General features: G+C 35.3%; 1 protein-coding gene and 1 long non-coding RNA gene across 2 annotated transcripts; one reads left to right on the top strand and one right to left on the bottom strand.

The window, feature by feature from the left end:
• Positions 1-193: 193 nt before the first annotated feature.
• LOC132550026 (uncharacterized) lies at positions 194-3,039 on the bottom strand. Its single transcript, XR_009554207.1, has 3 exons — positions 2,976-3,039; positions 2,758-2,846; positions 194-293 (listed from the first exon to the last, which is right to left on the bottom strand). It is a non-coding gene; the product is annotated as an uncharacterized LOC132550026 (long non-coding RNA).
• Positions 3,040-4,712: 1,673 nt separating this feature from the next.
• LOC132550030 (uncharacterized) lies at positions 4,713-21,717 on the top strand. Its single transcript, XM_060214027.1, has 14 exons — positions 4,713-4,863; positions 5,475-8,648; positions 8,917-9,038; positions 9,412-9,503; positions 11,561-11,735; positions 12,155-12,295; positions 13,561-13,691; positions 14,476-14,591; positions 16,005-16,102; positions 16,626-16,691; positions 16,938-17,051; positions 17,434-17,529; positions 18,382-18,468; positions 18,807-21,717. Exons 1-14 carry the CDS (start codon positions 4,728-4,730, stop codon positions 18,843-18,845), a joined length of 4,587 nt encoding a protein of 1,528 aa, XP_060070010.1. The 5' UTR covers positions 4,713-4,727; the 3' UTR covers positions 18,846-21,717.
• The last annotated feature ends 784 nt before the right edge of the window (positions 21,718-22,501 follow it).

Genomic DNA, 22,501 nt, shown 5'->3' with positions numbered 1-22,501 from the left:
GGCATTGAAATAAATAATGACCTCTGTTATGTATGTAATGGTTACTATTACACTGATAACAGGGTAGTTATGTAATAGGTATTATTTTACAGATAACAAGGTGGTTATATAATGGTTGTTAATAAACAGATAACAGGGTAATTATGTGACAGATATGTATTTTGTCACTGTTTAATGTCAGCTTACTCGATATCATCCCGGCCGTAGCATCCCTGTAGGAGTCGGCAGAACAGGTCCTCAAGAAATGGACTGCCTTCTTCACTGGCTGCAGCAAGAAATCCATCTTCAAGGTCCTGGATTGGTAAATATATATTTACAAGTACAAAAAGTCATATGTATACATGATTTTAATGGAACAATAAGTGAATGTTTTTAATAACATCTCATAAAATTGTCCATCAGATCAAAGTTGATATATACTATATATGAACAATTCATATCAAGGTATTGACCAATTTTAACATTTCTTGATGTTTTGTTATTAAAAAAATCCTGACTGGTTACTTTTAGAATTTCAAATCATTCATTACAAACTTGTTTTGAACATACCTACTTAGTTTTGTTAAAGCTGAATTCTGAACAAAGTGAATGAGAGTCTTACATGCTATACTGATTGGTACAATTGAAATAAAAGAGAGCTTTTTAAATATAGATTTTTTTCTTATAATTCTTACATTACATACGTTTCTTCTATACAACTATTAGTCTGATGCTGGCATAGAAGGATTGTGGATTGTTTTATCCTGATTCTCAATATGAAAAAAGTGATTTCTTGGTTGCTATATGGATTGTGCTGAATGTTATGATAGCTATCTGCACTGTTAAAATTACCATTGTCAGACACTGTCAGCAATGCAAAGGCTCACTATTTGCTAAGGGTCTGAGTTGATTTTTCAATGGTCTGGGATTTTACAACTTGAATGAGGTAAGAGTCTATGTCAACAAATATTCATATTGGTGATTCAATGAGCTGGCTTAGAAGAGCATTATTTACTCTTTTAATACTACTTTTAATAAATGTATCCTTTTTTTTCTTTTCAATTCAGGTCTAGATAGTAGGGGTATCATGCTTCAGATTTTTGGGTTCAGTAATTTTCGTTTATTCCGGCAACTTTGATATCACTGCATTTTCAGGAGGGAACATTTGAATACTGAATAATTTCCTTTTTGTAAACTATGTAGTTCGCCTTAACCATCATCTCGCTTTTTTATTTTTCATCCAATGTAAATCTGTTGTCAATGGTTTGAATCAGGTTTAATCGTCCATTTAAAAATTGTTTGGTTTTTGTTCCTAGGTTAAGTTAAAATTTTGATATTTTTAGCAAAATAAACGCCTAAAAAATGTGGTCATTGCTCACCTAATAGAATATAGTAAAACTTTTCATGGTCTCATATATATAGACATTGCTCTCATTTCTGCTTTCTTAATCATACTGCACAATTGAGTGTCCAGCTTGACCATGAGGGTACTTTCCTAGCAACTGCCTAATCTTAAGCTTTATGAAGAACAGTGTATACCCAAAATGAACTACATAAGCAAAACAAATAGTGATATGTGGGACAGTAGTGACACTGTGAATTTGATTAAACTTTATCGTAAACATTGCACAGATATGTATTTCCTTCATCAGCTATATAATTTGGCATTTTTCAGCGGTTACCACCCTTAAATATGATATCTTAAAAAAGTTGGGTTGGTTCAGGTGTGGAAAACAGTATTCTTATTTAAATTCAAATGCTAGTAAAACAGCGCATTATCAGCTAGAATTTGATATATATAAATGCATCATACTAATGACAATATTCAACAAGCTGACTACCAATGGTAAAACTTGGAGAAAAAAAATTTAAACAGACTTATGAAAGGTGAATCAGTGGCAGATCCTGCTGTAAGATCGCTTATTTTGGAGGAGGGGCTTAATTCCAGGCAGTAATAAGAACGGCATTGTATTAAGGGGTATAAGGGGACAAAGTATCAAACTATAAATGATGTACATTATAATTTCAAACCGTTAAAATTACAAAGGATAATGTCACTTTAACTTATGGTCATGTTATTTATACACAATAAATTGATTAGAATACCCAAAATGTCATTACCACTTGCACATTCAAAGGGGAGTAACTCTCATTATGTGAAAAGAATTCTGTATCATCCATCAACAGAAAATTATCAACAGTGGTTTGCGTAATATACCACTTTCTCAAAACATATTTCAATTCAATTAATGACAGTTCCAAAATGAGTATAATGAATATTTCATGGTATATGAAACATATAACAATAATTAAAATATTGACACTGTGTAATATTATACACAGCTGAACAGAAACCTTTTTCTGCAATGCAATTGAACATCAAAAAAATCATATGGAATATGTCAATGCGTACAAATTAATAATCTAAATGCAAACATAGGTCACATTTTGAAAATGTATAACTTAGAAAAGTAATCAACTTCTCTGAACCAATATCTTTTTCATTTTTTATGTTTCACAAAAAAAATGCATATTAAAACATCAGTAGTGCTCTCTATCAAATTATGAAGCTGCTCGTACCCCAGAAGTTTTCCATTTGCAGTTATGAAATGTTCAAATATCAAATATCCACATGTTAATGACCATTGTCTGTAAATCAATGTATCCCAAATCACAACAATGACGTGGACATTTGTGGGTCCTAAAATCACATGTAGAAACCATTAAGGAATGATATCAGTATTTTAGAGTTGTATCACGTTTACAATATAATATTACCTCTATGTCGAAGTCTGGTAGTTGGAAAGCAGCTCGGAACAGCGAGCAGAAATGTGCGATGCTGGGAATCTCCCACCATGACCGTAGAGCTGAAAAAAATATTGACGGTAAATTTCTGATTCTTTTAAGATTTTGGAATAGAAATGCTAATCCAAATACAAGAAAGCATGGTGAATACGCCGATATGAACAACGATAAACACACTAATTATCATTTACCGTCCATTTGCATGCGTTGTTCCTATCCCGATATCGAAAGCAGGATTCCGTTCAAACACTCGCAACTACGATCATGCCCGAAGCCGGCTACTTCCGGTTTGGATGACAATCATCAGTAGTGGGTGTATATTGAGAAGTCTCTCATTAATTGCTTGGTTGTAAACTATGAATACAAACCCAAAGACATTTGAGTGTCGCATTTAAATAACCAAAAGCTATACTATCAGATTGAAAATATCCTTTAAGCTGCAAACACTGCAGCTTGCTTGTTATCCCGTCGGATGTCTTCGGTTTCAAACGGAATTCTGGGTAATCAATTAAGAAAAATGGCGGACGAAGAAAGATTGCAGACAACAGTGTTTTGGTGTGTTAATTTTCGTCATAATTGATGTGTTAGGGATGTTGCTTTTGAGTTTGTATACTATTTCATGAGACTTTGATTATTTAAAGCACAGAACGCAACCGGTTATATTCATTCTGATCAATCTACTGAGCTAGCCGCTACCTTCCTCCTGTTGATTCTTCACATAGACGTCTCGGCACTTGTCATGTTTGCATAGGATTGAATATAGCTCGTGTGTTAAGTGATTATTGATCTTCAGAACAGTGAACAGATACATGTACACGATAAGTAGACGAGGAAATTAATTTAACTAAGTTGCATAATGGTATATCGTGATGTCGTCAGTGTTGCATTCCCGAAATGCAAGATGATGCGTCCTCCTCATCATCTATATCCAGCAGCTTTTAAGGATCAGCTCGAGTAAAGTAAAGCGATATTATGCAATGGAAAAGATTGAGAATGCCAGAATACCTCACCGAGACATTTAACATCACTTAGTTTGCTACCATTCTTCTGACCATGGACGATTTTGGTTTATTATCAGTGTTGCTAACCGTTGGTCAATCATGGCCATTTGAAATCCGTGTGACAGGATGTTATAAAAGCTCATGAAGGAAAAGACCTTAAAATGAATTATATTGTATAGTTGTTACAAGTGTATACATTAATATGTTCTAAGTGATGATATGTTTGAATATCGTATTGACTTATTGAATTCAAGAAATGATTTTTGACTTTTTTTAAATGCTAATTACAAGTATCAGGCCATTATAACATTTTTGACCATTTGCATAATCAGGTTGACCTGACGAATTCAGGTGATTCTGTGATAATAAATTGTTTAATTCGAAAGGTTCTGATTATTCATACACAATGTTATTTTCAATTTGTTCCTGGTCGATAGCGAGTATTTCTCACTTTTAATTTTACACACTTGTACATGACTTTGCATTCCATCAGTGCTTTATATAATCAAGTTTACAACTGAAAGATGTATTAGTGATACAAAGATGGAAATATGTAATATTTCTCTAGTAATAATTAATGTACGAAAGTGGCAAAGCCATTGACTTTTGTTAAGTAAACCTATCAACATAATTTTTTCTAGCAACTAGAGTATCGGCAAAATTTTGATTTTGGCCATTAATCTTGTATGAGTTTATTTCCCGGTAGGTTTGAATGACGGATCTCGCAAGATTTTGTGGCTACAGTATTATGAAAATGTTCTTGAAACTAAGGATGTCAAAAATAAAATCATAGATAGATGATAAAGGATGTAGGATACAGGCTTCTACATAATACTAACTCCTTTGCATAAGCAAGTACAGACATTTTATTAGTTGTTGCATTGTTTCTAATTTCCATTATACATATTGTTATTTTCTAGGTTGACATGACCTAGTGAGAAGATGGACCCCAATCAGTGGCGGAACTATAACCAAGCATATGGTCACATTGGCCATAGCAGTGGGTTATCACCAACGGCAGCCAATTTTAACCGTTGTGATCTTCCACTCCTAAATGCAGATCCAGGTCTTGGAACAGGTATAAACATAAGCATCTACAGGAAGTATTTTCTCACTATCAGATTTCAACCAAATTGGGTGTACAGCACTCCACACTCTTTCTTTAAGGCTCTGGATCACAATATGTTATTTTCAGCAGTGGCCTGTCCTTATGAAATCTTACCTGGAACACTGCATTATCCACAGCGACTAGTGCATCTCAAACCTGTGTTATAGAGAAAGTGGTCTTTAGCTCTTGTAGTGACAGTCATACAGTCTGCACATTAGTTTACATGGTGACAGAGGCCTCCTGTTTTACCTTGTCTGGAAAGACTGGAAAAGAAAAAGGTTCAAAATAACAAAGCTTGAACATGTTAATAAAACACGACAAACAGAAAACCAACTTTGGTGAGATTATTGGACTCTGGGTATGCTAGAGAAATCTAAATCCTAAATGTCAAGTACCTGACAAGTCCTCCATTGTCAAAAAAGAGTATTGCCCCCTTGGATGGGTAATGAATATGGTAATTCCTTATATGTGTTAGATGACATGTCCTTTGCTTTTATCTAGGTTTATGTTTAATATTAGTGTAAAACCCTATAAAACTGGTATATTCATAATTATTATTGTTATAAAATTATTTGTTTCAGGACTTGGACTTAGCCCGTCACTGCAGTCACATCCGTCAAGCATGTCCTCAGGCAGGTCAATTGGTGGACTTGGGGCGGTACCTTCCAACTACCCACACTCACTTCACAATACCATGTCTCCGTTCCTAGATGCAGTCAATCCACTTCCTTCAGCTTTTCCAGCACAAAGTCCGTACAAAAGCCTTGGTCAGTCATCATTTGGGATAGAAGCTTCAACGCTGAGGTCACCTGACTCACCAAGTCTCTATGGCTTTACATCTGTTGCAGATACAAGATCCCACTCGAAGTCACTCTATGCTCAGGACACACTGTTGTCAAAGGAACAACAGATAAGCTACGGTTTGTCCTCATCTCTCAGTCCATTAAGCAGCATTGAAAAGTCATCAAAGTCTGCTAGCTGGAATCTGTCGAACTTTGTGCCCAATCCATCAAATCCTTTCGGAAATTTGAATACTGATGTTCCGTCCTCTCTGTCGGAATTAGCTGGACCTCCTCCTGCTCACAGTGGCAATACTGCCACCTCCAGACATAGCACCATTCAGAGAAACCACTTTGCTCCAGACCTGTTTTCACATGCACCATTGAACAGCAAATCATCCCGAAGCTATTCCCTGGATAAGCCTCCTGATGAGCTGTTGTTGACCAACCCAACTCTTCAATTACCACGAGGAGGACTCGGTGAATCACTCTTTACTTCCCCCACACAACATGGCATTGAAAACCTTACCAAACCCTCAACTCAACATAACAGTATTTTTGGGTTCGTACCCAGCTCTTCTGCAGCATTGAAGTCAGAAATTGCATCAAATTATCAACAGCAATTGTCATCTGATATCACCTATGATCCTGTTAGTCCGCCAACACCACTTTCAGATGGAGGCCAACAGCAAAATGATTCATACAATGTGGGACTCCATGACATCAGTCCTTTGAGTCACTCACAACACGGATTAATGCCACAGAAACAGAAAGAGAGATTAGCACAAGACTCTCATCAAGTGATAATGCATGCCCATTCGGGGAAATCAGGAAGTGTACAGAACATTCCTATGGAGCTGAATAAAAATCCAAACCAAATGTCAAACAGCCCAATGCAGCAGTCTCCCATCAGCGTCGGTGGGAGTCCACACATGTCTGTACCAATGAGTTCACCACAAACTCCAATGCCTAGCTCGACTGTTGTTCAAGCACCCCCTCCAATACAAGCAGTGGCCGACTCAACCACAAAACCCAAGAGAGTGCGTTCTCGAAAGAAAAAGGTTTCAGTTGATCAGGAGAATGGACAAAAATTTTCCCCAGAGGGTCTGCCCCCTCACATGGTCAATCAACATGGGGATATGATGGGTATGCCCCTCTCCATGTCTAATTCAGGTCATTTGATGGGTATGGGGAGTCAGAACTTTAACCAGACTAATCCCTACAGTCCCCAGAAGTCTCAACCATATAGCCCTCACACTCATCCCCAGTACAGCCCCAAAAAGACCCAAGCTGTAAGTCCCCAATCATTCAGCCCTCATATCGCGTCTCAGGCCATGGTGGACAAGGTGTACAACCACCAGCAATCTCCAGCCATGGATGAGCAATTCTCCATGCAACATTCAGCTAGCTTATCATCTCAAAACCAAATGTCACTGCCATCCAATTCAAACCATATGTCATTAATGTCAGACAGTGTGATACACAGTGGTGGACAGGGTTCTGTTATCCATAATATGGCAGGAGAGACCATTCAGCAGTCCCTTCAGTCACAGGGGGCCACTCCCAGCCCCCCAGAACAGCAACGGGGCCATATGACGGTTAACTCATTATCAATGTCAGACATGGCATCCACGCCAATGGCTGAAGCATTAGTTGGAAATAATACTAATTACAACTTTAGCAGTGTGCCCGGGCAGTCATTTGTGGAACAGTTACAATCCGATTCAAATATTGACCATTTAAATAAATCACCAATGGCCGACCCAATGTCCATTGGTCAGATGGACCTACAGAATCAACAAGGAACATACGTCTCTCCACAGCAGCAACAAAATCCTGGGTACATGCCATCTCAGCCAGGAGGCTATGTATCACAGCAGCCCAACAGTATTTACACAGATTTGGATAATTATAATAACCAATATGAAAATGCTCACAGTAGTCTTACTTCTCCTTCAATGGGATATGAAAACTCCCCACATCCCAACAACACCTCTACAATTGATGAGGATGCTCTGTCGAGCTTGATTGGAAATCCTACATTACGAGATACCTCCCCAATTAAGGAGCTGTCGCCGGAGTACTGGAGACATCCGACAAAGGCAGAACAAAAACTTATGCCAACAAGAACTGTGACTAGCCAAATAGAATTTGATGATGATTTTGCACACTTATCAAAACCACCTGATTGTGAAAATAAGGACAAAAAACCAAATATTAAGCAATTATCAAATCCCCACTCGATGTTAAATCCCTCCATGCAAGCTATTAACTCTGGATCTGTTCAAATAAAACCAGAGCAAAATATGGTAGTGAAAAAGCCAACTTCAAACAACAGTTCCTTTATGGACTCCTTCCTTAGTTTTATTCAAGGCAAAAAACCTGAGACTTTGTCAAGTTTAAATACATCTCATGTTAAAAAGCCGGAGTTACCAAAATATATCCCAGAACCTCGGCGTCCACGTCCAGTTGAATCTTCGGACAGTGCTGCCAGTACTCCCAGACCTGATACTGACAATAAATCAGAGTTTAGTTCAAACACAGGAATCAATTCACCGTCAACATCACAAAATGACGACACTGTCAACTCAAATCTAGCTTTTTCAGATGATGATGATGAAGGTAGTGCTAACCTCACCAGTACTGTGGAAAATGTGTTGTCAAATCTAAATGAGGATGGCAGCAGAAAGGAGGGTATCAAAATGAGAATTAGTTTTTCAAAAATTACAGGTGGTGGGAAAAGAAAGACTAGTAAATCAAGTGCAAAAGTGTTGTCTGGATCACACAGAGGAAAAAGATCCATGTCAAACAAACGTTTTAGTGATAATGACGCTTTGGCTTCCTCTGGAGATGAGGATTACACTGTGGGTTCTTCTGAGGAAGAAGCTGTGATGAGGGAAGAGAGAGCACCAACACCTCCACCCCCTGAGCCAACCAGGCATGTTTCCTCTCGTAGGGCAAAGGACAAAGGACGCAGTAAGTATGTCAGCAGTCCTGAAAATAAGTCTGGTAGTCGGCAGAGAATGCACTGTAGCATCTTTGTTTATCACTGTCTTTCAAAACATGAATGCTAATGCATGTACCAGAATAGGAATCTGTAATTTAAAAAAAAATTGAAATTTATCAAGAAAAGAAAAAGTGGAACCTATGAAACAAAAAATTTTCAAAGAAAGCCAAATCTGTAAAGGCAACTCTAGGCATCCACACAAGGTAGCTCCGAATAATTGATCTTGTTATGTTACAGAAGTATACAAAGACTCTAGTGATAGTGATGCCTCTCTAGATTTCCCTGGTCCAATATCTAAGACTGATAGTGATGCTGAGTATGACTCGGACAAAGACCCTGCCTGGACTCCATTTGCTGTGGTAATACATAACTTTTGGAATTTTTATGGTGCTGCATCAAGTGACTTTGAAAATAAACTGAGCATGAATTAGGAAAACTATTTCACCTTATTAAAATTTAGGAGATTGATTAACTTTGTCTGAAATGTCTGAGAAAGTAACTTGAAGATATTGTATCAAAGACATCAAAGGAAGATTTCTGAAATTCCTGATTTTGGATTTGACACAATAATTACCTGAGAGTAAGAAAAGTCAAATAAGTATAACAATTTGTTGTATTTCTGTTGATTTAGGTTAGTAAATATGAAAACTGTTGGTCATTTTGTTAATTTAATGATTTATTTTGGAAATTAAATGTCTTTGAATGCATAACCATTTGTGATTGCCATTACAGGATAACAAGCGACAACCATCATATGATGCACTAGATTACCGGGGAGCACCTTTACCTAGAAAAGGACGTCACAAAAGTGGACGAGGAAAAGGGTATGTTGTCATTATTCCACTTTAAAGAAATCTCTTTTTAATAAATTTTTTAACAAATGATTTTAAAATAGCTATTGTACATTTGAAACAAAGTAACTGCAATTCATATCGCAGTAGTTCTCTTTTTCTAGTGTTTGTTGTTATAAGATTATTCATTACCCATTCATTTTAAAAAAAATGCATTCTAAACTGTGAACAAAATAACTTTTCTGGTTTTTTTTGCCTTGACACTTTCATTTAAATCCACATTGGAGCAGGTGTTAGATAATTCCAAAAGTCACACCAATGTTTTTATACTTCCCGAAGATTTTAGATTTTATTTTGCCGCCTTGTTCATCTGTGTTTCTGTCCATTCTTTCATGTCTGGAGCATAACTTTGCCCACAGTTAAGTAAGGATCAGGGCCCTTGACCCCTATATTATAGAGTTACTGCCCTTTGTAAATTTTTGTATGCAGAGCATTGCTTTGCTTGCATTTAAACTAGGATAATGAAACTTTGTGGATACATTGATCATATTAAGACATGCAGTATACAAAATTCAGGGCTTTTGACTAATCAATTACAAAGTTATCACCCTATTGTTTTTAGGCCAACCATCATCAGATGGTGGACTATTCAAATCGTTCTGTGTCCATGGTCCGTCCATTGTTTGTCAGTTCATAAACCATCTTTGTTATCACTATTTCTTGAGAAGTCCTGGATGGACCTTTCTCAAATTGCATATATAGGTTGCCCTTGGTCCCTTGTTGTGATGGTGTTGATTTTGGGACTGAAAAAACAGGTAGCCATCTTGGATTTTTTCAATGCAGATTGTTATGGCTGTTTTTTGAAAGGTAAGGGATGAATCTCTCTCAAATTTCATATGATGACAGATCAGAAAAAGAAAATGGCTGAATGGTGGCCATCTTGGATTTTCACTTTGTTATCGCTATTTCTTGAGAAGTTCTGGATGGATCTTTCTTAGATTTCTTATGTAGGTTCCCCTTGATCCCTAGTTGTGCTTCTTTGATTTTGGATCTGATCAGAAAAACAAAATGGTGGACATCCAACCATCTTGGATTTTTACTTCAAAAGTTCGTGATCACTATTTCTTGAGAACTACTGTATAGATCTTTTTCAAATTTCATGTATAGGGATCTTTAGGTCCCTTCTTGTGCCTATTTGAGTTTGGGACTGATCAAAAATCAAAATGGCTGACAGACAGCCATCTTGGATTTTGCCTGGTAAAGATTGTTATTTCTGAAGAAGTACTGAATGAATATCTCTCAAATTTCATACGTATGTTTCCATTGGTCTCTGCTTGTGCTGGTTTGCTTTTGAGACTGATCAGAAGAAACAAAATGGCTTCCAGGTGGCCATTTTGGATTTGGCAGGTAAAGATTATAATTAATTTCTGCAAAGGAATGTTCAAATGTCTTATCATGAAGAGCAAAAACAGAGGAGAGACGAGGAAAGAAGGGATTTCCTGTGCGGGTGATGATTTTGTCCACGGTTCAGCAAGGATCATAAACTAAGTGTATACATTGATTATTTTAAGATAATGTGTTGTGTACCAAATTCAGGGCCCTCCAGTGCACAATAACAGTTATTGCCCTCTTTATATATATCTTGTTCAGAACAAAACTTTGCTTGCATTTAAGGTAGTATAATGAAACTTGATGCATACATCGATCTTACAAAGGCAATTTGCAGTGTACCAATGTCACAGCCCACAACCCCTTACAGAGTTATTGCTGTTTGTTAAAATTCTGTGTCATGAGCATAGCTTTGCTTGCATTAAAGAAGGATCATGAAACTTGGTGTATACAGATAATTACAAAATTATTGCCCTTTGTTAAAAAAATATGTCTAATTAAGTCATTTTCAGGGAGTATTCTTGTTTCATTGTAGACAATATTTATCAAAAATTCTTCGTGTCCAACATAAAATGTGCCATACTCCAGGCTTTAGGCAAGGGATATTATGATATATATAATAATAAATAGTCAGTTGATGAAACCATGTGATGTATTCATTGAAGACAAATGCTGAACTTCATGTTTGTTAACTGTTGTAGGCGAGGGAAGGTGGTTGGTAAGCGACTGAGTGATCAAGCACCTACATCTCGACCCTTAAAGACACAAAAGATTAATGACTTGAAGCAAGAGACTAATAATACCACTTGTGCAATGGAACATATGTCCGAATCTGATACAATCCTTCATCTGGAGCTTAAAAAGGAAGGTTATGAGGTAACCCTGATAGTCTGTTCATTTACTACTTTGTCTGATGTCATAAGTTCTGACAGCTTTCAGCTGATGTCAGATAACATTAAGTAGTGTTAACATAATAGTATCATTCTATAAAGATTTATTGTGCTGTATAAATTCAAACTTTCACCAGTACATCTATATAAACGCAGTCTGTCCATATACAGTTCATGGATTGAGCACCATTTGTGTCATGATAGATGTCATAAAATTATTTAAAATTGTATCTGAATTCACAAGGCCTTTGTTTTAAAGGCAGGTTGCTTTATTTCTTGGTTTTCTATATAACAAACTCTGTTGTTTGCATCATTGCTGTTGAAAAAGAAAAGTAAGTATGTGTGTGTTTGAAAAACAAATTTTAATTTATTTACAATGTCATTTGCTTTGCTTTTAAATTACAGGTAGGAGATTTCATCTTGGACAAAAGAGACCTCAACAAATTTGAAAACTTTCCCATCTGGAAGATAGACTCTGGAAAATTAATCCGCAAATATGAGTTAATCACAGAAGAAGGTCAAATGCGACACAGAGCTATGTGTACTGTAAGCATGTTTAAAGAAGTTCTTCACTTTTATAGATTATTTTGATGACATTTGTTAAGTCTTAAGTTTTCTTGTTGATATTTCCTGACAAACATCAAATCTTTAAAGTTATAGATGAATGAATGTTTAATTAAAAAAAACCATGTTCAAAGTTTAAGATTTCTTCATAACAAATGTCTTGTTATAGAGTAGTGAAGGAACTTTGATAGGAATCCATGTTAGGAAGGAATTTTAATTGTCACATTAAGGTCACAATGATTGTTGTTAAGGTCAGCGCTTTTAGCTTTTAACTTAAATCGTTAAAGTTGAATAACTTCATCATAGGTTTTGAGGGCTACTGGATCAAAGATTGCAGTCTGTGTTCCTATTAAGTGGTATCGACATTAAGAAACATAATAGCTAAAATGATGCACAACTTTCTAGTCTGAGTTTACGATTAATAAAATTTTGAATTTACCTGAACATGTTTTTCTTAACTAGACACTCCCCTGAAAAAAGTTTTTTTGACTGATACACATTGATCTTCATTTACAAAAACCAAAGTAACTAGTGTTCAGATTTCCAGTGGGCACAGTTGTTACAGAAAGTTTTAGTCTGTCATTTCCAGTTGGCACAGTTGTTACAGAAAGCTTTAGTCTGTCGTTTCCAGTTGGAACAGTTGTTACAGAAAGCTTGAGTCTGTCATTTCCAGTTGGCACAGTTATTACAGAAAGCTTTAGTCTGTCATTTCCAGTTGGCACAGTTGTTACAGAAAGTTTTAGTCTGTCATTTCCAGTTCACACAGTTGTTACAGAAAGTTTTAGTCTGTCATTTCCAGTTGGCACAGTTGTTACAGAAAGTTTTAGTCTGTCATTTCCAGTTGGCACAGTTGTTACAGAAAGTTTTAATCTGTCATTTCCAGTTCACACAGTTGTTACAGAAAGTTTTAGTCTGTCATTTCCAGTTCACACAGTTGTTACAGAAAGTTTTAATCTGTCATTTCCAGTTCACACAGTTGTTACAGAAAGCTTTAGTCTGTCATTTCCAGTTCACACAGTTGTTACAGAAAGTTTTAGTCTGTCATTTCCAGTTGGCACAGTTGTTACAGAAAGTTTTAGTCTGTCATTTCCAGTTGGCACAGTTGTTACAAAAAGTTTTAATCTGTCATTTCCAGTTGACACAGTTGTTACAGGAAGTTTTAGTCTTTCATTCCTAGTAGGCACAGATGTTAAGGGAATCAACTGGCCTTACTGCCAGATGCATTAATTGATTTGTCTTTGTTTCAGTTTTCTAGCTGGGTGCCTATTATGCAAAAGGATTACCTTCCTATAAGAACCACATATGTGAGGACAGATAAAGACAAGGAGGTAGTGGAAGTCTCCGAGGCGGACAGACCAACACCCAAGTTGGACAGCTAGTACGTGAAAACAAGGAATTCTGAAGTTTTGAAATTTTTTTAATTTAAAGTCGCACAGACTTGGTTATTTCTGCTCATTATCATATCTGTAAGAAGAAACAAAGTGTTACATTGTACATCCTCAATACTAGAGGGGTTACCCTCACTGTCACTTTCTACACCTCTGGAACATTACCTGGCAAAACTGAGTGTTACATGTGTGACACCTTGTGGATGAGAGGAGATGACTAGTTTGATCCTTTGATGTACATTAAATACATCTCCGGGTGACATAACAGTATGTTGTACTTGCTTTGAAGTCAGGCGTAGATCCTCATTGTTCAAAGAAGCATGTCAGTTTGTGATTGGTCAGTTTTTTCTCATGAAACCTGCTCTAGACCAATCAGATTACTTGCTTGTGCCTTCAGTTTTGCTGGGAAATGTTCCAGTGAGGCAGAGCAAAAGCGATTGAAACTCCTGGAGTATCAAGGATGACATTGTGTACTTCAGAATTTAACTGTCTTGTTATGGGTTTTATCATAAATAACTTAACAAGTAAATTCAACTCTTCCCATTTACATTCCTTAATCATGTCGCGGTCTTATGACAATTATAGATGAATAATTCACTATTGACAGTGTAATGTATCAATTGAAACAACCATTTTGTGCTGTCGCTGTTTCTATGCTAATAATGATGACATCATAATAGTCTGTGCTGTAGAGTGGCTATGTTGTGCTAATAATTTTGGACAAAATTCTTCATGAGTTACCAGAGAGAATGTAAGTCTCCATTTGCCTTTCAGTTTAGAGCATGCGTATGAAGAGGATCCCTTGGCTGACCTTTTCAACGTTTACCTCCAGATATTTCTCAGCCAAGCTCTAGAGCCAGGATTTCTCAGTGCAATTGGGGAAGGGGAAGGTATGTATGAGTTTTAATCTTATTTTTATCTCATCTGGCCAAAAAAGGGCCAAGTGAGCTATAGGGACATCACAGTGCCCGTCAACCGTCATATGTTATCTGTCAACTTTTTTTACAAAATGCTACTTGTCATGAAGGACTGAGGGGATTTTTACCAAATTCAGTCAGAATCATCCTTAGGGGATATTTATAAATGTGTTATATAAATTGTATAAATAGTGTGTTCCGGCCCCCAACCCAAGGGCATGAGGAGCAGGGCCCAAAAGGTGAAATTTAGCAAGTCCTTTAAAATCCTACTCCTCTTGTAGGAATGATTGGATTTTGTCCAAATTTGGTCTGAATCATGTTTAGGTGAAGAGGAATCAATTTTGTTTAAACGATGGGTCTCAGTCCCCTGGGGCAGAAGGGGCAGGGCCCAATATGGGAAATAGAGCAAATTCTAAAATTCCTCCTCCTGTAGGAATGATTGGATTTTGGCCAAATTTGGTGTGGTTAAAGGGAATCAATTTTATATAATGGTGGATCTCACTCCCCCAACCCTAGACAGGAGAGGCTTAATAGGAGAAATGTGTTTGAAAACAGTTTAGATCCCCACCCATACCATGTATAGCATTACTGGGCATGAAGAGATCAACATGATAATAATGTTAGAATTGGCCCTGGGGTCCAGATACCTTTGAAACAGTTGAAATCCTCATCCCTTAACCATATATATAGAATTACTTGTAAGAATTGACAATTGGGTGTGACACACCTGAAGGGACCTTATTTCTGGGTCACATTTTTGATATAGTTGAGATATCAACCCGATAACCATATGAGCTCTTACTGGGAATTAAAAGAGAAAGAAAGTAAAGATATAAATATTTACTCATTGGTCTTGCCCCATCAAAGAAGTTAAGTGCCTGAACTTTAATTTGGAAATATTTGAAATACACAACCTATAGGCATGTATAACATTGCTAGGCTTCTAGATCCTGTGGGGCTCTTGTTATGCTGTGGCACCTGTTTTGTGTCTTCGTTATTTTATAAGGCGCACATAGTGATACCATTGTCAGTCTCATCCTGTCTTGTACAGGCTCAGTGTTTACTGATATGAAAAAATCAATATGATGTTTAAGTGAAAACCTGGGACAATTTTTCATTCAGAACAAGATTTTAATCATTTTTGCGAAATTTATGAAAAATTGTTGACAGATTATTTCAGAAGAAATTTTTATGAAACTTAGTGAAATGTTCAAATTACAATGAGTAGAAAATTGTTTTATTAATACCGTGTTATATCCAATTAATTTTTATTTTATCTTGTGTATTTAACATATAACTTCAGTGACAGGATGTTGTACTTAAAGATATTTTTCTTAGGAAATAATCATGATGAATAATGAAAAAACACCACTTTTATGTTTACAGAGAATTTTTATATGGGGCCATTACAAAGTATTGATAAAATTATTGAGAAGAAACTTGACGAGATAGAAGCGAAGGTGATGTGGAAGGTCACATTCAAGGTCAGTGTTGTGTCTTTCACAAATATAATGCTGCTGTCATCTATTTTACAAGTACAGGTCACTGTAGCATGTTCATTTCACTAGATAAAATTTTCATTCTATGTGACAAACCTCTGTGTGTTATTATCCACTAGCTGATGGAAGATGACCCTTGCTTTTCATGTAGCAATAAACCTAGCCAACACATTTTCATTACAAAGGTCACTTTTATACCCAAGATGTTTATATTTGCAAAAATTACAGAACATGTTTGTGAAAGTTTAGGGGTTGGAAGAACAAAAAGAACATTTGAAATTATCAACTATTGCAGTATAGAAAGACTAAACAACTGGTGTTATAACTATACACAACTAACCATTGCAGTAAATCTGATTGTTGGATGTATGATTATCCTACAGTCCATTTATAAGTTGAGTTCATACTTGAAGTGATTACAGATTTAGATAATAGCAAGTTTAGTAGAGAGGTACAGAAAATGAGGTGCAGATGTCTGGTACATTTTAAGTGCCCTTCAATTTTCCAGAACGCTCTGAGGGGGAAGCCACACATCAGGGAGTTGGACAGACCTAATCTGAAACTGTCTTGTCAGGTAAGTGGATTGATATTAAAAATACCACAAGTTGTTTCTTACATGTTTAAGAAGATGCTTGATGAAATAATGTGGTATATGGGATATGATAACATTCCTTATTTCATATCTAGAATAGCTCATGAAAATAGAGACGTTTTACATTCTGTCATCACAAGTCATCAAATAAAAAATAAGCTGCAATGAAATGTACTTATGTTCTATATCAGGCTCTTTTGACATACTTTGTACCTATGTAAATTTCAGGCTTGTGAAAATGCTAGTCAACCTGCTATCAAATCTATCCATTTGTTTGGTCAGTCGTATGACCATTTCACTTTGGAGGAGAATACCAGCAGTGCTACAGACGGAGGAAGTATGGTATGTCATAAATTGTTGCATTCTTGAGACATTTATGTGTAAAAACTGAAAGACAGACTTCGGCTTAAACATTGAAACAGACATGTTCTCATGAAAAAACACTTGTAAATAAATAGATATTCACTGAAGGCTACTGTTTTAATGTTGAAGTATTTGAGTCCTTTACAGTTCTTTCAGAGATAAATAATATCACTTTACAAAACGCTACTCTGAGTCACAAATGATATAAACATATCTGCATGGACAAGTAGTGAAATAATGCACAATCAAAGCATATTGCATATGATATGTAAATGTTTGTGAAATTGTGTTTTGTTTTCAGTGTTATGATATATATATATATGTGAAAATGATCAAGAGAATTTGTGTTGAATTTTTCCAGGAATTTATGATCGGGAAGACGGCAGCTAGTTACGTTGGACCCTATCACAGTCTCTACCACTTTAAATACAATTTGTATAAACGGTGCTTAGCAAAGGTAGGTACACCCATATTCCAACAAATTAGGTATTGAACTGTCAACTTTATGGTAACAGAACAATTGGAGGGGGAGGAGGTGTATTTTTGTTGATTTTAAGGGTAATCAAAACCTACAAATTGATCTGGCCAAGAAATGATAAAAAGTGGAATTCAACATGAGTTTTATTAAGAGTGGACATTGTTAATACTGTTTATCCACAAAATCAAATGCAAACATGAGAGTATTCTTATGAAAAAAAATATATGAATTCACAGTAGATGGTACTTGGCAGAAGTAGGTAATTACCTGGTAGAGCTTTATGGTAACAGAACAGCTGTATAAATGGTTCTAGGTGGAAAGAGGTTCCTTCTTGAATATCTGCTGTTTGGTAATGGTGTGATGGAATGTTGTTTGATTTTATCTTCATGTTCAAAGTGCAAATGCAAGGAATACAGTTTATGAGCATTCGTCAGGATGGGACCTGAACATGCTTGTTGATCATGTTGATGCTTGTTGACAGATCTTGTAGAAACCGACCAGTAACTTTCATCAAGCATTTGATTATAGCATGTAGCTGCAGGTTAATGTTGAAGGAAACCTGATGTCACCTAGAGCCTTAGTTAAGAAGTTCATCATCTCATCCTGTCATCAGGCCTTTAATGATAGAATCCAGTGAAAGCTGAAAGAAAACATTGGTGTTGTTTGAAGAATTGCACCAGTCTACTCCACCTTATTTCTCACTTTATACAGAAATATGCATCAGCAATGAAAGATTTTAGCATACACCAAGATTACATTTTTTGTAAGAGTGTAGTTAGTACTGAAGATATTCAGAAGCTGCATTCTAAATTAGTTTTCTGTTTTTTCCAGGTTGATATTGTCCGACAAAGTGACAATGAACTTGACAATGCTGAGGTGTTGGACCGATGTCTAAACAACAGAACCTGGGTACTCAAGGTCAGTGGCAGAGTATTTATCAGATTACTAGCTTAATCTGCCATGGAATAGGCCAATTTGATAAATATTACATGTAAAACTAACATCATCTGTGTAATTCAATTGCCTCAGTATTGAAAATAAAATGGTACCAGAGTCTCCCTTCAAAATGATATCGCTGCTCATAAGATAATGAATGCAAGAAAACTTGTGAAGACTAATAGAAAAAATATACTTTTCCTCCGATTAGCCATTGTTTTGTAACATAAAAAGGGAAGTTTTTGTGTAAATGTGTTCATGGTAAAGATATTTCCTATTGAAAATTATCTTAACTAGTATAATTTGTTTTGCGGTTACAGATCTTTGATGACCTGAAGAATATGTTGGACAAAGGATGAACGGACAGAACTGCCTGGGCGTGGAATGAATGATGTGTGTGTGGATGTAAGGGGATTCATTTGTGTGGAACTTGTGTCTGTCCTTGCCATAAAAGATGTTCAGGAAAAAACTTTCAGTCAGTCACTTACCTTACCCTATTGTGGTATAGTGTCATATCTCCACCTACTGGACATCCTTTTCAACATATGTCAATGGACTTGGTACAGAAGACTTGACAGCCTTATTAAGCTTTAGTTAGGTCTTTGTTGCTGGGTTTGTTACAAGTAATTGAAAAAATGTATGGCAAGTCAGATTTTAGTCATTGCACATGATGTGCATTCAGTAGTTTTTGTCAAAACTACGGTGATAATATGTGCAAGTCAATTGTCAAAATGTGATGATGAAAATAATGTTGAATTGTTTAATATAAAAGTTATCTATACAAGCCAAACAAGCCAAACAAAACCGGAGAAAAACTAAAAGGACAGCATTGAAGAGGTATCATGTTGTAGTTAGGAATTGCAATACTGACACACCATTAATTTTTTTGGGTTGTGTCCTCATTTGTTTTCATTTTTTTAAGAGAATAAAATGTTTTCATATACAGGTATTTTATACATCAATGTATATGGTAATCTTAGCCCCAGCTAAGTCCCATTTTCATGGCTTTAAGAACATTGTCATATTAGTGAATTTAAAATCTTTAGTTTCATGATTTCTTTTTGTGATTAATGCCCAAGATTTTTAATTGATAGCTGAAGTGGAAATATAAATTTTTCTTCTTTTATTGACATAATTATGTATTGTATCCACCAACATCGAAAATCCTGTAACACAATATTTTTGATTTACTCTGTTAAGTAATTTTTCCAGTGGTAGAAAATGAACTTCAGTTTTAATTCATACCCTCAAAATGCTTTTCATCTGAATTTATAAAAAACGATAGATTGTTTCTGACAGCTGATTAAACTCTACTCTGGTTTCATTTGTTATCTCTTAGTATTGTGTAAGAAGAACAAAAAACATCCAACATTTATTGATTTCCAATCAATTTCCCTTGAAAAATACCGAAATATATCTACTAGAATACACTTATGCTGTTAACAATATTCCAGTAACATTCAGTACCCTGAATAATAATTTATAGGAACTTTATAACAAAATTACTTGCCTTCTGTTTAATTTTTTTGTGCTGGTATGTTTCCTTAAACAAATTTACAAATTTCAACAGTCGATCTTTTTGTTTTACCATGTAAAGAAAGGACAAAATGAAAACTTTGAATTCTTAAAACTAGGCTTTATAGTATATAAAGCATAGTGGTGACTTCAGAATTCAGAAATTTTCATTGAAATATATATTTCACAAATGTTTTCTTTTACTTGGGGTTCAAAGTTTGAACATGATATTTGTTTTGAATCTAGGATGTTATAAGTTTTGTCTATTTATATTGTTATAATTGAATAAGACATCTTATGGAAAAAGACAGACATTATCTAATGATTTGTATGTTTGATTAGAATTTGTTTAAAGTATTATCCAAGTACTAGATACATAAATGTTTATTCCTGAGAGTACGAGGTACTATGCAGATTTGATTTTTTTTTTTTTTTTTTCTTGAAAGTTTTCATTTTTCTTCTTTTTTCAGCAGTCGAAATGAACTCGCAAAGAATAAACAGAATATGAATGTAATTGAACTTTTACAACTTATATTTGATACAGCAGGTCTCTTCTTTGAAATGTCCCAAGTCTGTATAAATATATGAATAATGAGAAATGACAAACATTGTAACTTGATAACATACAAATTTATACCAAAATCAAACATTTATCAATCCATTTGTCAAGGAATATTGGTAGTCTGGACCTTTTGAATACATTCTCCCACCTCCAACTTTAACAGTCCATGTAAAACCTGAATATTTATATATATTCAAAGGATTTTTGCATTTATTGAATGGCAACTTATTTTTACAATTAATTTGAATTACTTCCTTTGTTAAAACGTGAAAAACTGAAGGTTGTAGGTATCTGGTGAATTATAGGGAAGATGGAAAATGTCTTTTAGTTGGCAAAACTTTGAAATTTTGTAAAGGACAAAACTAGATTACATTTGTTTAGTGGCTCAAACGAAAGAAACTTTGGAATCTATATCTTTGAATATATGTGTGAAACACAATGGGGTATTAACTGTCTATCACAATGGGATAATTCTGTGTAAAACACAATAGGGGGTACATGTATTTCAGTGTAAATCACAATCAGGATAATTTGGGGTTTTTTTTTAATGAATCAATTCTTATATTTGTTTTTAATTTCACAATTTTTGAAATCTTATTGTATTTGATAAGGACTGTTTCAGTAAAATACTTGTTTACCTTATGACTCCAACATAAATCACTTCTATCCAGGGATCTGTTCTCCTGCCTTTTACTTGTTCTACGAAATAAATTATCAATTGAAGTGGTTATATTAATAAACAAAACTTAGGAGTCATGAGGTGGGATAGATGTTTTAATGGGATGGTCCTGAAGTAGGTTTGTCAAACCAGAGTTCAGCATTGAAAGTTCTGTTTAATTTATAAGATAAAGAGACATGTTTAATTTTACGAAGACCTGGAGGAGGTGAAGAAAATTAGAATTTCCTGTGGCATTGTGTAAGTTTTTATTGTGATTTTTTTAGTCAGAAATTTACTACTTCAGATAAAATATTTTGCTTAATATGTGCTTGTTTACATAAAGTTGTCTGAGAATTCTTATGTATACAGTTAAGTCTGGTGATTAGTGGAAAAGACGTTTTGCTAGATATATTGTAGATTTAACTTTGATATGGAAGTTTTTCCATTAATAATATGTAAACATCAAATGATCATAATAAAATAATCTTATATTGTCCTCTTGTGTGTTATTATGAATGAAGCTTTTCAGGAAACCTGTAGTGATGGTGGAAGTGGGTGGAATACTGATTCCATGTCAAATTATCACTGTAATGACATGTAGGTGTCAAGCAATGTCACTTAAAATGCATCTTACTAAAAGAATAATCTTCTCCCTCAGTGTAAACCTGACATTTTTTATTTTAATATATAACCTCTAGAAGTTATAAGTAAAAATGTCTGTTGGCTGTACTTGATGGTTGAAAAATAATTGGGAATGCAAGAACGTTCTGAGTTAGATGTTGGTTTCATTATTTGGAAATACTGATTATTTTTTGTATGCAGCATAAGCAGAATCTTTTCTGTTCTGTATTTGTCCGTCATCATGCTTCGTCTGATGTCATTTGTAGTGTGTAAACTTTTTTGTTTATACCTGGATGGATTTCAACCAAATTTGGTCTGATACATCATTAGGTGAGGGTAATCATTTCTTAATTCAGAAATTTGATTTGACCTGTAGGGTTCGAGGGACGGGCCCCAAAGGGGGAAGTGCTGAAATTGGATTTAAAACCTTACTCCTCATTTTTGCTTTGGTGGATGTCCTGATTCATCAGTTATGGTAGGCAATTATTTCTTAAATTCAGAGAGTGGATTTGACGCCAAGGGACTTTGGGCGGGGCCCCAAAAGTGAAGTTAGGCAATATTTTGCTTCAAAATGCTACTCTTTCTAAATGCTTGAATGGATTTCAACCAAATTGGGTTTGAAACATCATGGAGAATGGGAAATAACTTCTTAAATTCAG

The sequence above is a fragment of the Ylistrum balloti genome, unplaced genomic scaffold (assembly GCF_031769215.1).
Source record: "Ylistrum balloti isolate Yb309-2 unplaced genomic scaffold, AGI_CSIRO_Ybal_v1 Utg370102, whole genome shotgun sequence".
In the NCBI taxonomy this organism is placed as follows: Eukaryota; Metazoa; Mollusca; class Bivalvia; order Pectinida; family Pectinidae; genus Ylistrum; species Ylistrum balloti.
This window is presented reverse-complemented; position numbering and strand designations above follow the sequence as displayed.

Bases quoted from the DNA above. Each gene is read 5' to 3' on its own strand.
- LOC132550030 (XM_060214027.1), top strand. From the start codon at position 4,728: ATGGACCCCAATCAGTGGCGGAACTATAACCAAGCATATGGTCACATT. The intron at 14,592-16,004 runs GTATGTATGAGT...TTATGTTTACAG, and splicing joins TGCAATTGGGGAAGGGGAAG to AGAATTTTTATATGGGGCCA. The intron at 17,530-18,381 runs GTAGGTACACCC...TGTTTTTTCCAG, and splicing joins ATAAACGGTGCTTAGCAAAG to GTTGATATTGTCCGACAAAG.